Source organism: Rhinatrema bivittatum, chromosome 15, assembly GCF_901001135.1.
Source record: "Rhinatrema bivittatum chromosome 15, aRhiBiv1.1, whole genome shotgun sequence".
NCBI classification, from domain to species: Eukaryota; Metazoa; Chordata; class Amphibia; order Gymnophiona; family Rhinatrematidae; genus Rhinatrema; species Rhinatrema bivittatum.
In genome coordinates, this window is record NC_042629.1 from 60,636,542 (window position 1) to 60,663,950 (window position 27,409).

At 47.2% G+C, this 27,409-nt stretch overlaps 1 protein-coding gene across 3 annotated transcripts in view; it reads left to right on the top strand.

Annotated features, from left to right (window-relative positions):
* ZBTB40 (zinc finger and BTB domain containing 40) overlaps nucleotides 1–21,274 on the top strand; it is a 59,217-nt gene extending 37,943 nt beyond the window's left edge. For all 3 annotated transcript variants that reach the window (XM_029577833.1, XM_029577832.1, XM_029577834.1), the window contains exons 13-18: nucleotides 5,035–5,199; nucleotides 5,466–5,680; nucleotides 7,584–7,743; nucleotides 8,243–8,329; nucleotides 9,028–9,254; nucleotides 12,454–21,274. In XM_029577833.1, the coding sequence (XP_029433693.1) occupies nucleotides 5,035–5,199; nucleotides 5,466–5,680; nucleotides 7,584–7,743; nucleotides 8,243–8,329; nucleotides 9,028–9,254; nucleotides 12,454–12,648 (1,049 nt within the window). In that variant the 3' untranslated portion in view covers nucleotides 12,649–21,274. The remainder of the gene's footprint in view (nucleotides 1–5,034; nucleotides 5,200–5,465; nucleotides 5,681–7,583; nucleotides 7,744–8,242; nucleotides 8,330–9,027; nucleotides 9,255–12,453) is intronic.
* Nucleotides 21,275–27,409: the final 6,135 nt, after the last annotated feature.

Below are 27,409 nucleotides of genomic sequence, written 5' to 3' on the forward strand. Positions count from 1 at the left end.
GGCTGGTTCAGTGGTGCTGAAGGATATGCAGGACAGAAAATTGGAGATTCATCTGAAGATTTTTGAGGTTTCTGCGCTCAGCATATGTGCTGCAGTTCACAGTAGCTTCATGCAAAAGACTAGCCTATGCTGGGTTCAGCAGTTACAGGTTATGAGAACGCTATCTGCATCTGAGGCTAAGCAAGCGGACTGTCTGGAGGAGAAAGCAGTGGCTTATGTTGCGGATGCCTTGTATGACCTCATCAGAACTTCTTCTAGAATTATGATGTCCGCAGTCTCTGCCAGATGTCTCCTTTGGTTAAGGAACTGGTCAACAGATGATTGGTCTAAGTCTCAGTTAGGAGCATTGCCTTTCAAGAGAAAGTTTCTGTTTGGAGAGGACTTGGAGGAGCTCATGAAGCGTCTCAGTGAGACCAAAGGGCATAAGCTGCCAGAGGATAAGCTTAAAAGAAGCCAGGAGTTCTTTTGTGGGGCATTCTCATTTCCCGCTGAATAGAAAGTTTCATCAGAGTAGGCTCTCGGCAGGAACCCAAAGACAAGGAGCCGGGAGGCAGCATTCTTGGAATCAGTCTTTTTGAGGGGGCAAAAAACCAAGCAGACAAGGTCTCGGCCAGGGTTCTGGCAGAGCTAAGTCTTCACAATGAAGCGAGGCCGGTCCCCTCCTATTGGAGGATGTCTGACTCTGTTTTACGAGGAGTGGGCCAAGGTCCTGACAGACCTCTGGGTCCTAGGCATGATAAGAAACTCTTATGCATTAGAATTCGTTTGTCTGCTGCAGGACTTGTTCATGATTACCCCATGTGCTTTGTTCAGCAAGAGAAAGATGGTCCAAGAAACCATGGATCTGATTACAAAAGCTGGGGGGCCATAGTTTCCGTGCTTATGGGGGAACAAACTGTGGGAAGATATTCCATATTATTTCGTGGTGCCAAAAAAGGAAGGGTCCTTCCATCCAATTTTGGATTTAAAGAAGATGAATGTGGCTCTTAGGGTTCCTCGTTTTCGAATGGAAACTTTATGCCCAGTCTTTGCAGCAGTGCACAAAGGAGAGTTCCTGACTTCGCTAGACTTGACAGAGTCATACCTGCACGTTGTGATCCATCCAGATCACCAACTGTTCATGTTCCTCAGAAGGCATTTTCAATTCCATGCCCTGCCTTTTTCGGTCTGACAATGGCTCCACGTACGTTTACCAAGGTGATGATGGTTGTAGCAGTGGCACTCAGAAAGAAGGGCATTTTGATTCATCAATATCTGGATGACTGGCTCATTTGGGCAAAGTCTGAAGCCCTCTGCACTCAAGCGGTGTCTCACGTCTTAGAGCAGCTAAGGTCTCTAGGCTGGGTGGTGAATCTGGCGAAAAGTCATCTAACCCTGTCTCAGATTCTGGAGTTCTTGGGAGGGCACTTCGACACCAGGTTAGGAAAGGTTTTTCTTACCATGAATCGCATTCTGAAGCTGCAGAAGCAGGTATGCAGGCTGTTGCATACGAAGGTACCCAAGGTCTGGGATTAACTTCAAGTGTTGGGTTCTATGGCCTCAACGTTGGAACTAGTCCCTTTGGGCTTTTGCGCATATGAGGCCTCTCCAGAGGTCTCTTCTTTCCCATTGGGATCCTTTGTCGGAGTAGTTTCTTCCGCCAGGTCCAGTTTTTCATGGTGGCTTGGTCAGGATCATCTAGGTCGCAGAGTGGACTTGGAAATTCCAGACTGGGTGGTAGTTACCACCGATTCCAGTCTTTCCGGCTGGGGGGAAGTGCCAGAGTCAATCAGCCCAGGGGCAATGGTCCAAGGAAGAAACGTCCTGGTCTATCAATCATTTGGAGACAAGGGCGGTGCATTTCATGTTACTTACTTTTCTGCCTCTGTTAAGCTGCCATTTGGTGCGCATATTGTTGGACAAGCAACCACAGTGGTTTATATCAACCGACAAGGGGTAACTATGAGCTGGGCGGAACAGCATCTAGCATTGAGGCATCTCACAAAGCCAGAGTGGACAATGTTCTCAGTTGCCAGAGGCTGGATCCTGGGGAGTGAGAGCTGTCGGAAGAGGCAATTGCTCTTCTGTGTCACAGGTGGGGTACTCCCCACCTGAACTTGATGGCATCTCAAAGGAACTCCAAGGCGCCCCATTTCTTCAGTCACAGAAGAGAACATGGGGCAGAAGGGGTTGATGCCCTAGTCCCATAGCCTCTGGTGGGAAAATTATACGGTGGATAGAGAGTCATCCCGGAGAAGTGATCCTGGGAGCACCAGAGTGGCCACGGTGCCCATGATTCGCAGACCTAGTCAACCTGGTGATAGATGGTCCGCTGCAGTTCACTGATTTGCCGAAGCTTCTTCGTCAGGGGTCAATATTTTCGGATTGAGTAGATCAATTTTGTCTCGCGGCTTGGCATTTGAGAGAGAGGATATCCGGAGGATGTCATTTCCACTGTTGCAGGCTAGAAAGTCTTCCACTTCCTTGTTCTATGTGAAGATCTGGAAAGTCTTCGAGTCCTGATGTACGGGTCAGGGAATAAGACTTACTTAGGCCTTGATAGCTCACATCTTAGCATTTTTGCAGAAAGGATTGGTGAAAGCTTGGCCTTTAATTCTGTTAAAGTTCAGGTTGCGGCCTTGGGCTGTTTCGTGGCAAGGTACACAGAATGTCTTTGCCTGCTCACCCAGATGTGGTTCACCTCCTTCGAAGGGCAAAACATCTATGTCCTCCAGTGCAGAAAATATGTCCTTCATGGAATCTTAATTTAGCTCTAAGAGGGATGTGTGTGGCACCTTTTGAGTCTTTAAAGATGGCAATGTTGAAGGTTCTCACTTTGAAAGTGGTATTTCTGGTAGCAATTTGTTTGGCCAGAAGAATTTCGGAACTACAAGCATTGTCACGTAGAGAGCCTTTTCTGAAGATCGCAGATCCTGGGATCTCCTTGAGGACCGTGCCCTCTTTTCTCCTGAAGATTGTGTCAGCGTTCCATCCGAATCAAATGGTAGAACTCCTGGCTTTCCCAGATTTGGACATGTCAACTCTGCATTCTAGAGACCTGCGATGTTTGGATGTGAAGTAGGCGTTGTTGCGTTACCTCAAGGTCACCAATAGCTTCAGGGTGACTGACCATCTCTTTGTGCTATGGAGTGGGCCTAAGAAAGAGCAGAAGGCTTCAAAGTCTATGATAACGAGGTGGTTGAAGGAAGCAATAAGCTCGGCTTGTATCTGTAAGGGGCGTCCTATCCCAGTGGGATTGAGGGCTCATGCTGTTCGGGTCACAGGTGACTTCTTGGGCCGAGTGCCAGCAGGTGTCGCTACAAGAAATGTGTCACACTTTCGCCAGACATTATCGTTTGGATGTCCAGGCCCCAGAGGCCAGGGGTTTCGGTGAGAGTGTTCTTCCCTAATTAGGGAAGCTTGGGTACATCCCAGGAGTCTGGTCTGATCCAGGTATGAACAGGAAAGGAAAATTGGTTCTTACCTGCTAGGTTTTGTTCCTGGAATACCACGGATCACTCCAGAGTCCCGCCCTGCTTGGGAAAGGGGAGTCTGCTCACATTTCTGTTTTATTTCTATTGGATATAGGCTGTAGAGCTGCTCAGGATTTCAGGCTTGTTCTCCTGGTTTGGAGTTGCAAAGAAAAGATGTTTTCCAGGGCGGGATTCTGCCTTTTCTCCTGCTCGTTGTGGGAGGTGGTTGTATATTTTGTTAGGATTGTTACAGGATAAATCTTGGCTTGGGTACAGATCAATACTGAGGAGACTGCAGGTGGCACACCGGGTTATATGCCAGTGTTGGTGAAACTTTCTCTGACTCCCTCTGCTGGAAGGGAGTCTGGACTGATCCGTGGTATTCCAGGAACAAAAATGAGCAGGTAAGAACCAATTCTCCTGTTTCGGAGTTACACTGAACAAAAAATCACATCATCTAATTGTTGCTGAATGTAAACATGTCTGCTTGATGTGGACTATGTCAGGCCCCATTTCCTGCCTATATTTTATTTTACTTATTTCTGGAGGGGGGGGGGGGGGGGCGGTGGCTAGACAGCCCATTTGAAACTGTTCCAGTTCTCGCATGCTCGTTACAACTGGAGCAGGCCAAAGGCCCCGAGGTACTGTGAGCACATCTTACCTGGGCTTTTCTCCTGTTTGTTTTTTGTTTTGTTTTTTTTTAATTCTTTCCCTCACTCATCTAGCTCAGCTACTGCCGTGACTGCTCTGTTACTGAGAGGTCACAGACTGTGTGTGATCCTCCCTCCCAGACCCAAAATAAGGGCACATGAGCTTCAGCTGGAGTTGCCTTCCCTGCAAGGGACTGTGAGCAGTTCCTCTGCAGCATCTCCCAGACAGTAACCAATTCTTGCCAGCTTCCTGCGTTCGGCTTCTGAGAAGCTTTCGTTTACGTTCTGCCTCCCCGTCCCCCACATGTTCATGCAGTGCCCACCAGGAATTTCCAGGACACTTACCTATAACTCTCGTCTGATAGCAGCAGAATAAGAAATCCCACAGTCCATCCACCTCCTCTATTGGATTTTATTATTGTATTATGATCTTCATTGTTTGTCACTTTTTTTAGTAGTTTATTTCTTCGCTACTTTGGGGGTTTTTTTGTAGCCACCACTCTTTACATTGCTAGTCCATAACTGTGGTTAGTGTTTTTGCCTCTACTGGTTGCTACTTCAACTCCTGTTGAGCTAGCTGGATATTAAGATAAACTGTACTGTCAACGGAAGAGCAACAAGATACGGTGTCTTGCTCTGCTGCTATTGGAGAATAACACTTACAGGTAGACAATTACCACTTTATTCCTTTCTGTGGAAATCTAGAAGGTCTTGTATGAGGTTCCCCATTGCACTGAGGGATCTGCTGACTGGGTGGCATAGCCATGTGCGGATGAGGGCAGATTGTTGATCCCTTGCAAAAAGAACACAGCAGCTTTTCTGATCTAGACCACTAAAACAAGGATGGCGACCCTAGGCCCTGAGCGATAAGCGGGTAATGAGCAGGGCGCCCCGTTTATACGTGAATACATTTGCCGTAATTCTCTTTCTAGGGAAGATGTACGTGTGCCAGTACTGCGATGCAGTGTTTGCTCAGTCCATTGAGCTCACGCGGCACGTGAGGACTCACACGGGGGACAAGCCCTACGTCTGCCGGGAGTGTGGGAAAGGATTCAGCCAGGCTAATGGGCTGTCCATACACCTACGCACTTTCCACAGTGAGTAATGTCATTCTCCACGCACCTGCGCTCCTCTAGCGGGGAGTGACTGGCCAATCTCTAGGCACCCACAAACCTTCTTCAGTTCTCCTCACCTACTGATGTAAGTGTGTGTTGTGTTCTTTCTCTCTTCTTTGTCCTTTGTTTCTTTGCTGTCTCTGTTCATCTGCTTACGTCTGTTTGTCTCACCGTTCCCCGCACCGTTTCGTCTTTGTGAGCCCTCTGCGTCTCTGACTGTCTCTCCTCCCTCCTCCTCCTGCCGTCAGATATTGAAGACCCCTATGACTGCCAGAAGTGCCGGATGAGTTTCCCCACCCTGGATGAGCATCGCCAGCACATTCAGGAGGTGCATTCCCGAGAGTACCACCCGTGTCCCACCTGCGCCAAGATCTTCAGTGCCCCCTCCCTGCTGGAGCGTCACATGGTCACTCACGTGGGAGGCAAGCCATACAATTGTGAGATCTGTGACAAGGCCTACCAGGTGATTGCAAGAATGTGCTGGCTCAGTGCACCGGGGCGAGGTGCAGGAGGGGGTTGATGCACGAGCCTCAGGAACTGTGCCAACTCGGGAGGGAATGCATGAGCGTCTTTGACTGCACGAGCACAGGCAGGGGGAGATGTGGAAGCCTCAAGAGTTGCACAAGCTCAGGGAGGTGCATCTGTGTGCTGGGACTGTGTGGTGCAGGCGGCAGAGGTGAGTCTCCGAATTGAAGAGGATCAGGAAGGAATGCATGCATGCCATAGTTAATGCCCAAGCACTGCCTGAAAGGAAGCTAGCCACTCTTCCTGGCCTGCCAGCCGTCCGACTTAGCTTTTCCACACTCTGGAACAACCCACGTTTAGCACTAGAGGGGCAATTTTCCAGCTGCCAGGTCTGCGGCAAAGTCCCTGCAAGCTTTACATCTGGTTTCAAAGAGAGAGTAATTTTCAGTACATTTTGTAAGGAGAATGCAATCTGTGCGTATTGTTTTCCAATCCTGCCCCAAACTCTCACACCCCAGAATTTCTTCCCTAAATGCGGCTAAAAGTAAAAGGACTGAGCAATAATGCGCCCTCTTTTAGCGAGGGAGAGCGACTTTCAGACAGCCAGTTTGTGAGCGAAAATCACTGTTTTCCTGCGTAAATGGCTTGCAAGTTGTTCTCTGAGCAGGGAAGCCCCTGAAGCCCTTTTGTGATTTCTGAGAAGCGGTAGGGGCCTCTGTTGGTGCTGCCTGCATTTTGCAGTGGGTGGGATGTGCTCGCGGGGTGAGCAGTGCTGCCGGAGAGTGCTGACCGTACCTGACCATGGCAAGAGTCCTGGGCTTCCGGTCGCAGGACACACTGACATCGTGTTCAAGGGCGCATTTGTCCCAGGCTCTGCGAAAACTAGCCAGGTCTTCAGGGCTGCTCGGGGGAGGGGGCGGGGGCATGCACTGGAATAGCAGAGCTCGGAGAGAGAGCCTTGAACCCTAGAAAGCCCAGTAATGAGCTGTGCATGGCAGACTCTCAGAACAGGGGGGGGGGCAGCATGTGTGCAAGCTTTCAGTTTGCAGCAACCTAGACTGAAGCCTCGGGCAAAAAAAAAAGTGCAAATAGCTTGCAGATCACTTGTTTGCTTGGTTTTCAAAGGGGTCGATATTCAAAAGATTTGCCAGGGTAAAATTGGGTTCTAGCTGGGTGTATCTTTGCTTATTAAAATAGGGCTCCATCTGGCTGTGTTTGTGCAGGTAAAACTGCTACCCATGTGATGTAAAGGGGCCTGTGTTGGCGCATTCTGGCTAAATTTTAAATTTAGCAAAGCAGTGCTGTATTCTGCACTAGCTGGCTAAATCCGTGTGCACAACTGTGTGGTCAGGTTTATCAAAATATTCAGCAGCCTTCTGGGCTGGCTAAGTGCTGTTGAATATCTGATTAAAGATAAGTGAGTAAAAGTGTTTATTTTTAGTTGCAGCCCCAAACTGTATAGCACTTCCTCAGGGGAAAAAAATGACTTAAGCAAAAAACATGAACCTTTTGCCAGATCCATAAATCTAGCTCTACAGAGGTAAAGCTTTCTTCCTAGCTGGTAATGAGGAACGCAGGATACCTGAAAAAAAAAAAAAAAGAAGGGTGTGATATTAAAAAAAAATAAAAAAAAGACAGCAGGTGTTCTGCCTTTCTTGATCCTTCAGAGCAGATTGCATTCAGGTACTGGAGGTATTTCCCTATCCCCAGAGGGCTTACAGTCTGTATCTGAGGCAAGGAAGGACGTTGCCCAAGGTCACGAGGAGAGTGCTCAGGCATACCTAGGTTACATGATCTACACTTCTTGCATCACCTTCCCTCCTAGATTTTTTTTTTCTCTCTGCCTGATTCCCCGCCCCCCCCCCCCCCTCAAAACTGAGGTTTCTCCTGCTCTTTCACAGCAATTGTCGGGCTTGTGGTATCATAACCGCACCCACCACCCTGACGTCTTCGCGGCTCAGAATCATCGCTCTTCCAAGTTCTCCTTGCAGTGCAGCTCCTGCGAGCAGGTCTTCTCCAGCACCACCGCCCTGCAGAAGCACGTGAAGGCAGAGCACGCAGGTAGGAGGGGGGGCACTGGTACGGAAAGGGTGGGCAGGGAGGCCGGAGGGGGCGGTTAAACCCTGTTCAGGAAGGTTTGGGATAGGAACCCAGGATACTTAGCAGCGACAGAGCGAGGAGAAAGAGAGGAGAGGATGCAGCTGAGCAATGGTCTTACACAGGGGGAGTGGGGCTTTTGGAGGAGATGAGTTTGTTGCATGGGCATCTGCAGGTGACGGGACCTGCCGCACACGAGAGGAGCGTGTTACCCAGTCAAGGAGCGTACAAGGTAAAGGAGCACGTTACACAGAAAAGCAGAATGTGTTACACAGGAGACGGTAGCGTCGAGTGAGGAGTGTGTCACGCAGGCGTGAGTGGGGCAGTGTTTCGGGGCAGGGCAGATTTAGAAAGCGAGAGGGAGGCTACTGAATTTGCCTGTAGCGACTCTGCTGTACGTTCCATTTTGATGACACCTGTTTGGGGTTTTGCTGTGGCTTTATCTTGCCCCTCTCAATGACAGACATGAAGCTCCATGAATGCGAAAAGTGCAATCAGTTCTTCTCCTCGCCGACTGCTCTGCAGGTTCACGTGAAGTGCAAACACTCAGGTGAGACCTGTCGCGTCTGAGGCTACTTGTCCCTCTGAATGTTGGTGCTCCGGTTGCGTGTAAATGTCAGGGTTCTGGGTGGTGTCTGAGCGCACGGTGCCAGGTATGTATCAATGCGCTGATCATTGCACAACGTGGCGTGGCGTTTTGGGCCGGCTCGGTGGCGGGGCTGTGCTCTGCCACACAGTGTGTCCCCAGTTTTATCCCTGAGTCGGGTCTCTTGCAGCCCAGATCATCTGGGGCTGGGGATGCTGTGGAGCTAGCACTCAGCTTCTAAGGGGAGGGAGAACGTCCAGGGTTATTGCTAAGGGTGACACCTGGTGGCTGGATTTAGAGCCCATGTTACGGGGTTCCTGAAGGAGCTCTAGTGCCTGGCTTCTGGCCTCAGGCAATAGCCAGGTTAGGAACAGTGAGAGGATCAATTAATAGAGGGGGGAAAGTCCTTCAGTATTGTGAAGGAAGGCTTATGGCTTCAGAATCCCAGCTGAAAGAGAGAGGAGGAACTACAAGGCCCAGAATAAAAATGAGTGTCTTCTGTCCATTTATTTCTCTCTCGTTTTTTCTCGTACGATTTTCTTTATTAAAATGTGATCGTCTGCTTTTCATCACCGCCCCACCTCCCTTCTCAGTTCCCACAGACTTGAAATCCCATCCCTGGAGCTGCCCTCTCTCTGAGATTTCCTGTTCTCTGCCCGCAGGCTCCCAGCCGTTCCGCTGTCTGTACTGCACGGACTCCTTTCGTTTCCCGGGGGCTCTGCAGCACCATGTGGCCACGGAGCACTTCAGCCAGACGGAGAGCACCTTTGGGTGCCAGATCTGCGGGGAGCTCTTCACCACACAGGCACAGATGGAGAGACACTATGAAGGAGACCACCCAGAGGTGGTCTTCACGGAAACCCAGGGCATCGCAGCACAGCCAGGACAGGTATTTTCTGGGTCCTTGTGGGGAAGACGCAAGGGACGGTCTTTAACAAGTTGAGGACTAGTGATGCCTATTTTGGTGTAGGAAAGGCCTTCGCTCGCCAGCTAGACAAACAGGATTTCACAGTTTTACTTCATAAACCCTCTCGTGTGGTTTGTGGTGACTTGTCTTACTCCGTTAGAGACTTTTACTCTGTGCACCTATTCGAGGTAAAACGATGCAGTCGGGCGTGTAGTGGTAGAGGGCCACTTGCTCATCGTGAGCACGTCAGTTTCCTTCTTCCTGAAATCAAGAAGCTTAAGATATGGCGACCATAGCTGACACAGTAAACTTGGATTGTATTTCCCCCCCGTTACTTTTATGGAGCTTGTAGTTCAGAAGCTGTAAGCGCGAAGCGCTAGCTTAGCAGACTGAGATTCCACCTGCTTGTCAGATGTATGCTTGAGATCAAAATTGATATTTGTGATAACATTTGGTCTCGGCATTTTCTTTATGTAAGAAGCTGAAAGGGTATTTTTCTTAAAAACATTGACATTACATCAATATATTCTACAATGTAAAAGTTGTTTTTTTTCCCCACAAAGATTATTGTAAAAACGTGGAGAGATCTCAGATTATATGAAGATATGTGAAGATCCAAATCAATTTCTAGATTATTTTTGGAAATTTATTCAATGTATATCCTTTTCATTTTTGGTCTGAACTACCGGGATGGTTACATGTTCTCAGAATTGTCGCTTCTTGGGTGGTGGGTTCTGTCTTCCCATGAGAGGAGAGGGTTTCTGATGGTTTGATAGGATTAGAAAGAGAAGATATCTCAGCTAATTACTATGGAAACTATTTGTAGGGTTGTAATCTATAAAGCAGATATTACAAGTGTAAAGAGAGAATTCATAAAGAATAATGATGAGAATAAGGAAATATTTGAATGAGAGGAAAGACCACAGCATGGAAAGAAAAAAAACATCTCTCAATGTGTGCTCTTCTGAAGAAAAGCAACCCCTAGTGCCTGCTCACAGCTATTCCTTATCATCCATGCCAGACCAGTCCTAACAAGTGTGCTATGTCCTCCTGCCAGCAGATGGAGACAAAGCTCCAAGGTGACTTCACTCCCCCTATAAAGTCTGGTGCTGCCTTCAGCTCTTCAGCAGATGGTACAGATGTGTGGACTGATGTTCCAGCTACGTGTAGGCCACTCCCAGGAAGGCTTTAGACCCAGGTTCCCACTGTGGAGTGTAGGCAGAGCCCTGGGGTCTGATTCTTCCTTTCCCTTTGGGAACAGTCTGAGTTGGGGGTCTGAGTTCCTGCACCATTGAGTCAAGCATAGCGTGGTCCCCTGTGACTTTATTCCCTTGGTGGATCCGGCAGCAGGAGCTACAGACAGGGCTCCTAGGAAATAGTCTTTGGGCCGATTTCCCTGGTAGAGCAGAAGCCTAAAAAGGAGGGCAAAAGTTTTTGAGCCTCTGTGAGATTAGTTCACACGAGGAGGCAATATTTCCCTTTGAGGGATCCATTCCTTTCACCAGAGAAGATTGGCGTGAAGGTATAACTTGCAAATCTCGCAGAGTGCAGAGACTGGCTCTGGTTTGCTGCAAAGGAAGCTCTGTCGCTACTCTTGGATTAGATAGTTTCTTCCAAGAAATCAAGAACCCAAGTCTTCTGCTGGGAGAGATCTCCTCATTTTGGAAGTGAGCTTAGTTTTGAAGGGATCTGGCATCCCTTCATTTTGAGCTTCCTAGGGTAGCATGTCTTTGGTATATTAATGTGTCTTGTTAAAGCACAGTGGTTTCTAAGGCATCGATTTCAGGAGCAATTGAGAGGAGTACATTGGCCTGCTCCAGCAAAAGTTTGCAGGTCTGATGGTCAATGATCTCTCTCGACGAGGGTGCAGGACTCATAGGCAGTCAGAATCTTTTTTTTTTTTCAGAAGATAATGGCAGGGCAGCACCCTTGCCCCCATTGCATCCCTGCTTTAAGCAACTCAACATGGATGTGCAGGCCGGGAAACGGAATGCCTTGAACACAGGGGTCTTGAGAGCTATCACGGCTTCCTCCTGCCCAGATTGGGTCAAGCTTTGGTACATCCCACTTGTCTGGACTTAGTCTGGCATGGATGATAAGAAAGGTGAAATGTATATTTTCCTGTTAATTTCATTTCCTTTATTCCTGCCAAACCAATCCAGGGAAGCTGCAGTGATCAAAGGCTGTCATTCTGACAAGCTCAGAATCTAATAGCAAATACGTTGACCACTCTGAAGGCAGCTGGCCTAATTGTGAGCGTGATGTAGGAATTCTTATTCCTGGACTAATAACCAAGGAGTGAAGTTTTTTGTTTTTTTTTACTTTATCAGGTTTTATTTGTGATGATGATTTGAAAACCAAAATGAAAAGTTGCCTTAGCTTTAACTTAGGATACTGAAGGCATTACCAGACCTTTACAAGGAGAGTGAAGTCAGCTTTGAGCTTTTTTTCTCTTTCCATCTGCTAGCAGGAGAACATAACCCACCTGTCTGGACTGGTCTGGCAGGACTAAAAAAAAGGAAATAAACAGGTAATTTTAAATTTCTCCTTATGTATCATGGGGAATTAGTTGTGTGGCTCATGTACCACAGGGGAGTTATGTGGCTCATATGCCATTGGAGGCTGTTAATTAGCATTGCAACCGATGTCTCTCAGGATATGGCTAGAAGTCGACTCTCTCTCCTGATATACAATACAATTTATAAGGGGGCATTACTAGCAGCACTTGTTAACATCAACACTTGAGCATTTTGTTTTAATCAATAACTGCTGGCAAGAATTGTAATTTGATAAAATAACAGTTAGGAAATCTTTTGGGTTTACTGTTAACATTTATCCACAAAAATACATCTTCTCACTTCTCTCTTAATCCAGAAGATATTTCCTTCGATTAATTCACAGAGAGGTACCTGTACTAACTGCCTTTTAAATAATGGGGAATTTCTCACCCAGTCAAATTATTCACCTTTCTTGTTCAGAGAAATATTAAAATGCCCTGAGTTTCTCCTCTTTTGCATCAGGATTATGTGAGATTTCACTTAATAAATGTAATTTTCTGTGTTTTGTATCTAATCTCCCTAGATGCAAGAGTAAATAATTCACTGCTAGGAAGGACATGGTACAGTGTAATATTAAAAAAAAAAGATATTGTGCTTATGGAGAGCTTCTCTCCCTTTCATAGGTGATAGAGACATCGGAGCATGTAGCATCAACCGAGCAGGTCATCGCCCTAGAAGAGACTCATCTAGCTGGCTCTCAGGTGATTGTGGCACTGCCGAGTTCCCAGACAAGCCAGGCCAGCTCAGAGCTAGTGGCAGTCAGCGTGGAGGACTTGCTGGATGGTACAGTGACTCTCATTTGTGGAGAGACAAAGTGAGAAGAGTCCATGGCAGGGACTCCAGGAAGAATCTGCAGCTCGTATCGGGAAGGGAAAGAGGGGGACGGAGGCCCCAGGACTGAAACAGCACCCTTATTGGCCTCCAAGGAGAACGCAGAGTTCATGTGAGGGCCCACAGTCCAGATGCCTCCAGGAGCCTCAAACATTTTTACTGACGAGAGAGAGAGAGAGCGAGCAGCCTGAGCTTCAAAATCACAGCAGGGGTCCCCAGCAGTTCTCAAGCATTCTGTATCATGATATATATATCTATATTTATATATATAATATATATATAGAGATATATATATATGCATTGAATGGAATATATTGTGATATATTACTGCAGCTACTTGTCAGTTAATTCACAGTGCTGTGTTAACCTTCCTAAGGACCTCGCTGTTGTAGCTGGGATATTTCCAGTGTCGTTGGTCTTATAGTTAGTTTTATGGAACACTAGTGTGGCACGGAGCCACCAGACTGACTGAATGTGAACATACTTTAGGAAATTCAGATGGGATGCCTAGCTAACCAAACCCCCTTCCCTCCAAAGAAAGTACAAGATTAAAAAAAACAAACAAACATTTAAGTGCATTCACATGATCCCTGCTGAAACCTTACCCGAAACTTCTATCTTGCAGCACCCATTAAACAAATTAGTCCTGGTTCTCTTACCACTTCAGTTCCCCTGTGGTGATGACATGTGACCATCTTAAAACACACGAATATTGTGTTAGGGTTATCAGGAACAAGCTAAGCCAGTCTTGGTTTTGCCCCATTCCATGGACTTTTTAGTTTGTGCCTCTTAAGAAGAGCAGGACTGCAAATCCCAGCATGCAGTGGGGTAGAATCAGGGATGGATCAGTCTGTCCTGATAAAATTGAGTTACCTCAGAGTCTCTCCAAAGGAGCCTTTTGGGAGCTGTGACTTCATCAGGCATGGTCTGTTGTCAGTTCTGGAAATGATGGAGCTTGAGCTTCCAAACCTGCTACTGCTGTGTAGCCACTGAGAGGATAATTTTTCAAAGCCAGTTATGCAGTTAAATAGCGATTTACGTATGAAAATTGATTAAAATTGCTTTCTGCTTTATACAGCTAAAAGTACATGCAGTGTTCCTCAACTCATGTGCACTTAGCCGCATAAAGAGGAGGCATTTGCAAGGGCAGGATCGGAAAGTAATGCACGCAAATACTATTTTGAAGTCCGCACATGTTATTTTCCATAGAAGATGCACCCGCACGTGAAGCAGGTGCAGAAGTCCTCCGGGTACTTTGTGCTTATGGTAAGTTTTAAAGGGATAATATGTGCTTACTTCCTCTTTGAAACTCGGTGCAAAGTCCACAGATAAAAGTACCCTTGGACTTTGTTCAAAGCAGAGGGTCTGCAGATTTCCCCCTGAATCCATAATGAAGAGGTTTTAAGCCAGCTGATTGAGCAGAGGTTAGGAGGATCTGGTCAGGCAGCCACACACCGTCATCCAGAGGTCTAATGTTTTGCACAGTGGTTATCTCTGCGAGGACGTTTTCACTAAACTGGTTTTGTTGAGGTTGTCCCTTTGGGTATTCTCTGAGCAGTTCCGTAAACCTTTTCTTTTTCTTTTTTTCTATTCACAAAAACGTTTTTCTCCAAGGGCAAGCAGGAGCAATCAGCCACACAAATGGGTGTTCCTGTACGTACCGGATCAGTCCAGACTTCTGGGTTTTGCCTCCGCACCAGCAGATGGAGACAGAGCAAGATTTGACTGGCTCTGCCAGTCATAATAAAAACACTAAATAAATAAATAAATAAAATAAATAAAATATACCAGGGTGCCACCCACAGTCTGCCAGTATTACTCTGTCTCCAGCAGATGGCATGGGTGCAACACTCACAGTCTCTACTGATTCTTTAGTAAAAAAAAAACAAAACAAAAAAACAAGGAATAGAAGTAGACAGGGTTTAGTTTGGTTAATTAAGTTTGGTTTATAAAAACAAAAAAAAGAACTAAGAGTCAGGAACGGTAAGGAGATCAGCCAGCTGAAGGTCTCTAGCCTCCCAGGGAGTTAGCAGGTCCTGAGGGGACCATTCCCCCTGGTTCTGCGGGCAGCTGTGGCTCAGGGTCGAGAGCCCTACCTTTGCCACAGGGCAGCCCAGCTTGGGGTGATACCGGGGAGCCTGGATCACTCACCTCAACCAGACCGCGTCAGGACCTGACCAAGGACAGCGGAACAGGTTGGCGTGCATAAAAAAGAGCGAAGTAGCGAGGCTCTCTCTTGTCTTTTCTGCCGCGGCGGTTGGGAAGCGTTCGCTCCGTTCTTCCCCCCCCCCCCCCCCCCATCTCAAAAAAACAAAACAAACAGTTTTAATTTTTTGCTTTACCGGCCCTCTCATGCTGTGTGGTCTGCTCTGCAGTGCATGCGGCTCGGGGCGCGCACCTCTCGAGGGATGGGCTGTGCTCAGCCTGCATCCCCAGAGGAGAGGGAACGTCGGGGTCTGTCTGGGGGGTGGGCATTCGGGGAGCTGCCACCGTCTACTGTAAGGCCCTTACCGCTGAGTGCGGGAAAAGGGGCCATTTTGGGCTCCACTGCTTTCACGGGTCAGCTCGTGGTGGGGAAGGGGAATTCCCCTCCTCCCCTCTCTCCTCAGCAGCCAGCCCTGAGGCCGGTTTCTCCTACAGGAGCAGCTGCTGTAGGGCAAGATGTGGATAACACAACGGATTCTGAGGGGTTTTTCCGATGGAGTCCAATTTCCGAACAGTTCCACCTCCCTCTGCCCTTGACGGAGTCCGCTCGATCCAGCCTAGCTTGGTGGCTGTGCTTGGACAATCTGCGCCGTGGCGTTCCCTTGATGGTTCCGGACTGGACTGAGGTTACTACGGATGCCAGCCTTTCCGGTTGGGGAGTGGTTTGTTTGCGGAAGTCAGTGCAGGGGCTTTGGTCTCCAGAGGAGTCTCCTTGGTCGATCAATCGTCTTGAGATCAGGGCAGTGTGACTGGCGTTGCAAGCCTTCCTCCCTCTTTTCCAGGGGAAGTCGGTCAGGGTGTTGTCTGACAATGCGACCACAGTGGCCTACATCAATCGTCAGGGCGGGACCAAGAGTTGTCCAGTAGCGTTGGAAGCTCGACTGTTGGTCCATTGGGCGGAGCAGAACCTAGCCTGCATAGCCACGTCCCACATAGCAGGAGTTGACAATGTACACGTGGCGTTTCTGAGCCGAAATCAGCTCGACTCTGAAGAGTGGGAACTTGCGGACAGAGCCTTTCAACTCATCTGCGACAGATGGGGCACGCCGTGCATGGATCTAATGGCGACATTCAAGAATGCCAAGGCTCCGTGCTTTTTTGCACATCGTAGGGACACGGGGGCAGAGGGCGTGGATGCTCTTGCGCTGCCTTGGCAGACAACGATTCTGTTGTATGTGTTTCCCCCTTGGCCCCTTATCAGCAAAGTGCTTCGTCGAATAGAGCATCACCTGGCGGATGTGGCTCCCGAGTGGCCCCGTCGACCATGGTTCACGGATCTGGTCAACCTCGCAGTGGAGGGGCCACTGCGATTTCCATTCCTTCCGAACCTTCTTCACCAGGGGCCCCTTTTGTTTCGTTCAGGTAGATCGCTTTTGTCTAGTGGCATGGCGTTTGAGAGGCGTCGTCGTAAAAGGCAAAGGTTACTCGGACGCGATGGTGACTACTCTCCTGAGATGCAAAGCATCGACTTCGCTATCTTGCGTGCGAATTTGGAAGATTTTTGAGTCATGTTGCGTTGATCGTAGGATTGTTCCCACTTGAGCATCCTTGTCCAGTATCTTAGGCTTTCTGCAGGACGGGTTAGCTAAAGGCTTGTCCTGTAGCTCCTTGAGGGTGCAGGTGGCAGCCCTAGGCTGTTTATGCGGCACCATAGAAGGGGTGACTTTGGCAGCACACCCCAACATTTCTCGTTTTCTTAGAAGGGCAAAGCATTTACGTCCCCCAGTGAGTTCTCCATGTCCATCCTGGAATTTGAATGTGGTTCTTAAGGCTTTATGTGTGCTCCTGTTTGAGGCATTGAAGAGAGCTACTTTGAAAGACCTCACGTTGAAGGTGGTATTTCTGGTGGCAATTTCCTCGGCGTGGTGAGTTTCTGAACTACAGGCGTTGTCATGCCGGGAACCCTTCTTGAGGATTTCTGATTCGGCGGTTAGCTTGTGGACGGTACCATCCTTTCTTCCGAAGGTGGTTTCCTCCTTTCATTTAAATCAGTCGTGGAACTCCCTTCGTTTTCCGATCTGGATAGGTCAGATCCTCTTTCAAAGGATTTGAGAAAGTTGGATGTCCACAGGGCGCTGCTACGTTATCTGGAAGTTACCAACACTTTTAGAATCTCGGATCATCTCTTTGTTCTTTGGAATGGTCCAAAGCGGGGTAATGTGGCGTCCAAGACTATGATCACCCGGTGGCTGAAAGAGGCCATAAATTCTGCATATTTGCTTTGTGGTCTGCGACACCAAGGGACTTTGAAGGACCCAGGAACTGCACCATCCGCTGGTAATGAGTTTCTGCCTGTCCTGGCATTGAAACTGAAGGATAGGTCCAGGAGTAAAACACAAGCCCCCACTGCTTGATACCCAAACTGGGTTCCTTAAAGTCCAGCTCAGACATAAGGAGTCATGACATCAAGCATTGAAAGAGCACTTTGAAGATTGACACCAATCTCCTTTTGGTGTATAGAACCGGGAGGCAAGGACACTTATCAAAGGTCCAGTCATCAGCCGTCTGTATTTTGCATCCAACTACCCAAGAGAACATCTTCTGTTCTACTGAGCCTGGACAGCAGGTGTAGGTGCTGGCACTGAATGACTCAACACTGATTGTATGGCCAGTTGAGTGGATCCTGAAGACCTGCAGTTTGGTAACACCGGTGTCTCAGTGTAAAGACTATCTGCTTGCTTTGCACTGAGATAGAACCAAATAGCTTTAGAGTGGGAACCCTCCCCTCCTGTATGGCATTGCTCAGCCCCAAAGCCCAAATTAAACTATGACTCTAGAGTCATGCCTTCTCAGACTTCCATTGCATTACTGATATTGGATTTTAAGTTTGACCAGTCCTGGGAATTTGCCCATGGATCTGGTTGGGAAGAGGATTATTTGCCTGATCTCTCTTTGGACCCCTTTCCTCTTCAGGCTAGGAGTATGTGCCCTCCAGAACACATCTGCTTCCCAGCTCAGACTATTTCCTTTAATTTGGAGGTGGAGAATGAGCCCATTTTTTGGCTTCCTGAAATTCCTTGATTCCTCTAAGGAGTTGATGGCAATGCTTGTTCATCAACACCTGCAAGATGTACAGATGCCCCATTCCATACTTTCTCTTAGTAGGAAAGTGGGCACCAAGTAGTTTATCCAATCAGCTGTCAAATTCAACAAGGTCCATTTACCATACATATATATGGTTGTTGAATCCATCCTGTAAAAGGCCAAGAAATCAAAAGTGCATTCCTCAGTACCCCCAGGTCATGACTCTCAGAACTTGGATCTTTACAGAGGGAAGTTATTTTAGATTGCTGTGCTGAGCTTCCTCATAGTATCCTATCAGATCTTTATGATTTGAGTACATCCACTCTATACTGGAAGAGGCAAAGACATTTCTGAATATCTCCCTCAGGAGAAACAAGGAATTCTTTCATCTGTTGAACAGTGGAGAGAATAAAGAAAACATTGAGTTCATTCAACATACAATGCTGCCTCCATGACTATTGAAAGCCTCAGGCTCTTATGTTTGTGGACTTCACACTTTAGAGAAAGTTTCCAGGAAAGGCTTGCTAACATTCCTTGCAGTGGAGAAAATCTCTTTAGAAAGAGTCAAGGATATGGTATCTCTTATAAAAGACTCTGTTACATGCTTTGGGCACACACTGCGTCCACATCAAGCAGGTATTGGCGTGGATCGATGAGATAGTTGTTTGTTTTTTCTCTGAAAAGATGTTTACCTAAATCTACTCATCTCAGGCAGCAAGTAGGATCAAAATCACATGCTCCTGATTGCAGAAGCTCAAAGCCCCACAGGGCATCCCAGTCAAAACCAGGAGTGCATAGCATGGTTTAAAAGAGGTTTAGACAAGTTCCTGGAGGAAAGATCCATAGAACACTGTAAGCCAGATAGACTAAAAAGAACTTTTGCTATCCCTGGGACTGAGTAACAAGAGAGAGATCTTCTTTTGGGATCTGCCAGGCACATGTGGCCCAGACTGGCCACTGTCTGGGCTTGATGGACCTAGATACAACCCAGCATGACATCTCATTCTTACGAAATTTTGACTGAATCCAGAGCCCTAGTCCTTGTTCTCCGTCTCAGTGCCAGAGGATTTACCTGTGAGAGAGAGGCCGAGGTTTACACAAACTGTTAGCCCCTTACAACCTCCAACAGCTCGATTCTCCAGATTGTAAAGAAAAGGTATAGATTGCACCTATTGGAGATTCCAACAAATCGCTCATGAAGGGGCTATTTAAAGGCTCTTCTACACCAGGAGCTGCTCCAAGTAGAGTTTTCTGGCCTTTTGCAGACCAACGTGGTCAAGCTTGCCCCACCACAGAAGAAAGGCCAGGGATTTTGCCAAGTTCTTCCTGGTATTCAAAAAGGCTAGAATATTCCATCTCATTCTGGACTTAAGGGCTTTGAAACAAAATTCTCTTAAGAGAAAATTTCACGTTTATTTCCTTCAGCTCTGTTATTCCCCTCCTAAACAAAGGAGATTGGCTATGCTCTCCAGATTTCAAGGATACATATATCCAAAAAGAGATACATGCCAGTCACAGGAAGTATCTCAGATTTGTTGTATAGAAATAGCACCTTTGGTCCTATGTATTGGCCTTTGGCCTTATGCTGGCTCCTCATGTTCATGATGTTCCTGGAAATCACTGCAATGTGTGAGGGCAAGACCTTAGATTGCAAAAGAACTGTTACCTTTACCTGGAATGGAGAAAGTCCATAGGTCTACCCAACGTTTTGGAGGGTTTTGACTCCCAACAGGGCTGGGATTGCTATGAGTACTTTCTAATGAATAGCAGATTGCATCTCCTCCTGCTTTGCCCAACAGGTCTGACTCTAGAAGGGCATATCAAGGCTCATAATGTTAGAGCCATGGCAGTGTCAGTACGATGGCTCATCTAAGGTTGGCCTCTGTTAATATTTCCAAGGCTATGATGTGGATGGAGTTCAGTTCACACATTCACATTTCATTATTGCTTGGGCACTTATTCCTGAAGCAACAATAGGTTTGGCTAATCTGTCCTTAAGGGTCTCTTTGAGGGGAAGATGCCTATTCCGTTCCCTGTAGAGTCCATTTTTGTTATTTCAAGTTGTCTTCCATTAAAAAAAAACCCCTCCAAAATGTGAAAATAAGTTTTCATGCCAAAAACATGTTCACCCCTTTTTGTTAAATTGTTTAGCCGCTTTTTTTTTTTTTTAGTTTAAAAGACAACCAGAGTTAGGGAGTCCCACTTGTGTGACTGATTTACTCCTGCTTGTACGTGGAGAAAACTAAGTTGTTACCCTGTATCAGGCATTCTCCATGGATAGCAGGATAATCAGCCACCCTTACCCATCCTCCTCCTCTTGGGGTTGGCTTCTCTCAAAGCTATTACACAAGACTGAGCATATCCTGTGCATACCCAGAAAAGCCTTCTAGGATTTTCCGGAATTCCTGGTGAAGATGCTCCACATTAATGCCAATGGATGTCGTCGCCCGCTTGTGTGGCTGATTGTCCTCCTGTCCACAAGAGCGCTCGTTACAGGTTATTAAATTAGCATGTTCAGCTCTGCAGTACGGAGAGACAGCAATTTGGGCATTGTTCGAAAACCGCTTCAAAATTGCTCCACTTTAAATTCTGGGGTAGCATCAGTAGGCCCACAGCACCCTAGAGGACAGACAACTGAGAAAAGAAGAGAGAAAACCTTGCAAGAGGGGAAGAAATCACATCTTAAAATGTCCGACTGCATTTTCTTTCCAGAGTCGCAGGCTATTGCTGAGCATTGAAAAAGGAGGGGGGGGGAGCATTTTCTGTGAAATTACAGCTTCCCTGCTATTTGTTGTTTGCAGAAGAGGTTTTGCTTACCTGTGCACTGGCTCGCCGTTGGCCATGATGCCACACAAAACCAGTGGTGTTCGTTCCGGGGGTTAAGAGCATAAGAACTGCCATTCTGGGTGAGACAGCGGCTCCATCCAGCCCAGCATCCTATTTCCAACAGAGGCCAAGCCAGGATACGAGCACCTGGCAAGTAGCCAACCATTAAGTAGACCCCATGCTACTGATGCCAATAGGGAGACCTCAGGGCAGTGTTCCTTTGCTGAATATATTTGACTCCAAATCTACTCAGCCATGGAAAGCTGGGATAATGAGTGTCATGCAGCAATAGGAATGATATCTTACACTTTTGTTTTTTGAGAGAATGAAGGAAAAGAGGAAGGGACCCTTCTGCTGGAATTCACACCATCTGGTTGGTGTCTTTACCTTTTGAAAGACATCCAAAAGCAATAAGGAGCAGGTGAGAAGAGGAATCCACATCAGACACGGAAGTGTTTGCTTATTTTCAGATTTCTTTGCTGTGAATGGGTTTTTTGCTATGGTTCCTGGTCCCATATGTTGCCTTTTTATGGCAGGAAATTAAAGGAAAATAGAATATTTCAGCGCAATCTGTGGCTTCTTTATTTATTCTTTTGCATTCTTTTTGGTCAAAACCCTACTTACTTAATCTGTGGTTTTCATATCTGGTCCTGACAATATCTGCAATTAATATTCATTAGATATTTGCATAAATTGGGTCTAGAAAAGTGAATTAGCATAATTTGGCTCCTCTGAAAACCGGACCAGCTGGGGAGATAGGAGTTTCTTATGGGCTGAGTTTGAAGCAGCTGCCGTTCTCGCTCTGCTTAGCCCAGAACAGCCAGTGACAACCTCAAAAAACATTTGTTAGATGCTTTTAAGAAGAGCTCATGTTACCTTTCACTGGTAGATTGACAACCAAATTCATTTGTTGGTCGATAGGGACTACAAATCGTTAGTTGGTGGTGAAGTGCGTATATATGAAGCTGGCATTGTCCTGCAGTGGGCGAAGGAAGCTTCAACGGCTTTTGCTGCTCATATTGCAGCCGTTCTGGGTTGAGGGAAGCGTGTACGCTTGCTGCTTGCGCGAAACTTGTTCTGTAGCTCAATGAAGAATATACTGCTTTCCTATGCTGTTAGTACGTAACGCAGAATCTGTCTAGACTGCCCATTTTCATTCCTGATGTGGGCCATAGAGTTCAGTTGATCTCTGGGATCAACTATCTCTAATTCTGTTACTGTTTTGACTCCACTTCATGCATCCACCACCCTTTTCGCGAACACATATTTTCTGATGTTAACTCTTGAGTATTCCATGGACGTTTCATACCAAGGCCTTTTGATTTACAGCATTTTCCTCTGAATGATTCTAGTGCATTATTTATACCTTTGAAGTGTTTGAATTCCTGTCTCATATTTCTCCCCCCCTTTCCTCTAGGACAGTGATATTCACTCCCACCCCTTGAGCACTGCCAACAGGATATCCCTCATGAATATACATCAGAGAGATTTGCATGCAGTGGAGGTAGTGTGATTGCATATTCATGAGAGATTCTGAAAACCCAACTGGTTTGTGGCCCTCGAGGGCTGGGAGTGAATAACACTGCTCTAGGTCTAGAGGGATGCTGGGCCGCACAGAGAGAGGCATAACCTGCAGGGAGAAAAAGGAGGTGGTGAAGCCCTTGTACAGGTCCTTGGTGAGGCCTCACCTGGAGTATTGTGTTCAGTTCAGTTCTGGAGACCAGATCTCAAAAAGGATAGAGATGGGATGGAGGCAGTCCAAAGAGGCAACCAAAATGGTCTGCACTGAAAGACACATGAGACTTGAAGGCCTAAATATGTATACCTTAGAGGAGAAGAGAGAGGGGGATATGATACAGATTTTAAATATCTGAAAGACATTAACACTCAGAAATCAAACCCCTAATGGCCTGAGAAAGGAAATGAAGAACCAAGGTAAACGGCAGTAATTCTAGTGAAACGCTTCAGCACGGGGGTAACCAGAACAGATCGGCGGTCACAACCCTAAGCAGAAGGTGGGGGGGGGGGGGGGGGGGGGCAGAAGGCAGTTACAACCCTTGCTGGGCAGACTGGATTGATCTTTTGGGTCTTTATCGGATTTTATTTATCATGTTACATGCTTAGGCCCTTAAACCTTATTAGATAGGAGTTTGTTGCAAGCCCTGCAGTATTTAGCAGCCTCTCTGAGCACCACAATTACTCTGCATGCATCCCTTTGGCAGGTGTGGTCTCTCATCTTGCTGCACTGCTTTTGATACTTTTGAGTTCATCGGATACGATCATCTTGAGGTCTTGCTTTTGCTTGGAGCGCATCAGTACCTCACTCCCATTGTTCACTGGTCTCTTGGAGTTTTGCACCCCAAATGCATGAACTCTACACTTTTTTGCATTGAAAATTATCTGCCAAGTATTTGTCCGTCCCTCCCCCCCCCTCCCCCCACAAGCTTCCTTGCATCATTCTGTGTTTTTGCAGCTGACAGTTAAGATCTATAACAAAGTATTCCTACCAGCTCCTCCGCAGAATTGCTCACAAAGATACTGAGTGGTCTGCATCATCTCAAGTCATTTCTGTAACTGCTTCAGTGGTTGTGGTGCTGCACCACAGAATCGCCAGAAGCCCTGGGGCCAGCACCCCTGTCATTTTAGATTTTATAGCTCTTTATCTGCTCTTCCCTAAAATAATCTTATAATTAATGCTTTCCAGAATACATTAGGAAGTGTAATTAGATTTTTCCGGACAGGTGCCGTTTGTAGGTAACTGGCACATTTATCTTCTGCTCAGTGATACAGAAAGGACAAGAAATATTTACGTATCTAATAGTGACCCCTAGTGTGCTGCACAACCCCCAGCCTGGCTGGATGGAGGGAAGAGGAGGAGAAGCAAACAGGTAAGGAAGGGAGGGTGGAGAGAGGGTAGGGGAAGATAGGAATATTCTCTGCTCCTGATAGCAAGACCTTTTGGTGTATTGCATTTTTTGCATTCTTGGGGATATAGTCCGTTCCTGACACACATCTCTCTCAGGCTGACTGTGGGGATATTGTCTGTGTGTGACCTCTTTCTGGATTATTTTGTCTCTGGTTAGGTCAGTTTGAGAAAGCACTGGCTTCAGTCTTCGTTGATGCAAAGGCAGATGTTAGCCTTCCAGCAAGAGGTTTATGGGCCTCCCTTTTCTGTGGAATCACCTATTTAATCCGGGTCATTGAATGTGTTAGCCTGGCCTCCTTTTATCTCCACTTGTAATCCTGCCTTTCTCAGAATTTGGAACATCCATAGATACAGTGGGACCTAACCAGGCATGACTCGGCCTCCTCTTAGCATAGGTCAGTTAGTAACAACTTTTTTTTGGGGGGGGGGGGGGGGGCTGTGGATAGATGTAGGGAAGCACGGCAGTTTCCTCTTCCTTTTTTCAGGCTTCCAGCTCAGTTTGAGCCGGAGCTGGGATTCAGTGCTAAAAGCCTTCATTTGCAACTCTTTGGGGGATCCCCTCCCAACTCACCAAGACCTGGGCATTGCAGCAGGATTCCTTGGCCAAAAGTCATGCACCAGGACTCCTCCCAGGAACCTGCGATCATAGGCCTTAAACCTTCCCCCCCCCCCCCCCCCCCCTTTGCTGGGAGTCACTTTAGCACAATGACTCCTTCCCCTCCCACCGCCTCAGGAGATTTTGAATGCTGCTTCTGCAGCAACCCTAGCCTAGGAAGCGGAGGATCACACCCAGTGCTCTCCGCATGGCAGGCCAACCTTGATAACTCTTGATTTTGACCTGCTGAGCTGGAAAGGGGGTCATTGAAGCCCCCTTCCTGTTGTTTCTGTACTAATGATGGAGTCGTTTTGGAGCTCCTGGGATCAGTAAGCACCCCCAGTGCAGCTCCTAAATTCATTATGATGAGGGTGAAGGACTCTGTCCAAGGCCTTTAGGTTTGGGCACCAGTCGCACAGTGACTGGTGTTTCAACAAACAAAGTTACTGAAAATAGATGTTTTCAATAGTGATAAGTTGATGTACACCTCTTGGGAGATTAATATTAATATTCAGTTACAGTGTAGTAATCATCTTTCATGCTTGCCTAGTCGCAATAGTTAATGGAAATGACTTCTCTGAATAAATGGACTTGGGGTTCCCGTACCCTGGGAAAATCCCTTGCATCTGTGCACTAGAGCTGATCTGCTCTATCCTCATTCTGTCTCCCTGTGAATGCCTAAAATAGTGGTACTCTTCTTCCTCTTCATGTAAGTACCTGAGTGACTCTCTTTTCTCTGATTCCCAACAATGATCTATGGCACCTGCTGCAAAATTTGAAAGTCTGTGTAAAACTCTCACAAAAATCTCCAGCCAGACCCTGTCCGGCAAACCACCACCAGTCCAAGAGTGAAGAGCAAAATTGGAATTGGAAGCCTCCGAGTCTTTTCCCAACACAAAATCTCCCATGATACGGATTAGAGACTACAAAATCCGCAGACCTTGGGTCTGCAGCTCCCACCCACCGTACAGCAACACCTTGCCTGTGCTCGCTCTCCCCTCACACTGGACTTTTCTCTTTTTTTTCAACTCTCCAGAACAATCTGTGGTCCCATACGTCAAAAACCTGGAATGCAGCATTAGAGCACGCCCTATGTGGGATGCTCAGGACACAGTATCATCCCACAGCTTACTCTAGCCAATTGCAATATGTCCTCCTTATAAGGCCTGTGCACCTCAAAAGGATCCAGTGGGCCCTTACCTCATTTAGGCATTCTACACCTTTCTTCTGTAAAACACTGCTCTTGGGTTTGGAAGCTGCACGCTGCTCGGCCCAATGACATTTTCCATGACGCGGCATGCATCTGGCAGTTGCAGCTTTGGGACAAGACGTCTTCTCATGCTACGTTCCGCATGATTGTCCCTGCTGACGTTTCTCCGAAGCTGGACTGTGATGGCAAGTCCGTGTAGAAATGTGAGCTCCGTCCTACCCGTGTGAGGCTGTGTTACAACCTGCCGTTCCGTATCTACCACCGCGAGAGAAAGCATTGCACGTTCCTATTGGGCGTTGGGACTTGGGTTGAAGCTGTCGGGAGCTGCTTTCGCTGCTGTCTGATGGTGTCTGTGCACTGAGGCTTTCCCTCTGTGGCAGTGACAGTTCATATAGGATAGGCTGTTTTTAAGATGTTTCCTCACATACACGCCTCTCTGTTTTGTTCAAATTGTGGCTGCGACATCATTTTTAACCTCAAAACCAATATAGTCCAGTCAGAGCTCCAGGTCATGTGTGATGTACTTTGTGACCTTGATGTCTGATCCGTACTGTTGTGTATGTGTGATTTTATTTGTAGATTTAACAGGCAATCTGGACTTGTGCGAGTGGTGCTTGATGACACTGTTGCCAGAACGACTTTCTCCTGTGGCAGGGTCAGGGGTATTACAGTATTGGTTTATAGATGAGTATCGTAAATCATTTAAAAAATGCTTACTTTAATAGTAATGTTACTAATTGCTACAGTGTAGCTATTACCATGTGTCATAGCTCTGATCTGTCTGCTATAGAGAAGGCAGGACTTTGCCCAGACCACTTATAAGGTGGGGAAATGTCCAGCAGATGGCGCTCAAGGCCTACCACGTTTGGTAAGGATGCTGCTTCCGCACCACAGTGCCTCATCAACAGGCAGCTCAATACAGTGTGCTTTCAGACTGAAATGGTCTGGTTCTGCATACCCCGGAAATCTTTGAAGAAAAGGGGGAAATAGGGTGGCCGACTTTTCAAATCTGTTTCATGGCACATTTTGTAACAAGGTGCGCTATTGTCATGCAATGGTGTGGATGCTCTGGGTCTTTCTGCAGGACGGAGTAAAAAAAGCAAAAAGACCAGTTATGACTAAGACACGGGGCTGGCCTGTGGGATGCTGGACAGTCGGCTAGATGAGCTCCTCAACAGGTAAGGGATTTGGAGGGAAGTAGTATATAAATAAGGTAGCACAGAGCAAATTGCCCACTAGAATGTTTGAATTGCTATAATAGCCCTGGAGTAGAATGTGCAAGTTGTATCTGAGCTGCAGTCCTCATGCAGTGAGAATCTGGCTCATCTCACTGAAGGCTGTGCCTTTGCCAGTGACATCTTCAAAGTACAATACATCCCCTTGCTAAAAGTCATATCAAACATTACCATGTTTAAAAGGCCAACCTTCCTCTGCCTTTCCTCCTTCCCTGGCAGTCAGATCAGTGGTAGTGAAAGCAAGCCCGTCGGTGTGGGAATACAGCATAGGCTCCCATTCTCTGCAGCTGCTCCTCATCTTCCTACCCCTTCTGTGCTTTCTGATTACAAAGGAAGCGTGCACCATGGGGAAGGAGCAACCGAGGGTATAGGTAGGGTGCACAAGCTCACCGTGTCCCCCATCCTGCTTGCCTGCCACTACCCTGCCCATAGTATTGGGCCCCAGGACACTGAGGAACCTAGGAGGTGATAGCAACCTGAGGAGGAGAGGAATCTTGTGAGGCCCAGGGGGTGGAGATGAGAGGTGGAGAAGAACCTGTGGGGAGGAAGTGGAGAGAAACCTGGAAAAAGCAGAAAAGAGAATAAGTCAAGGAATGATAATGCACCCCCACCATCTCCACTCGCTCTTTTAAAACCCTTTGTGTCTGTCACATTTTTTCTGTGTATGACTGGACTGCCCTGCAGTCCCCTTTCCCTTTTTCCTACCCCTTACCATCTCTCTATTAGC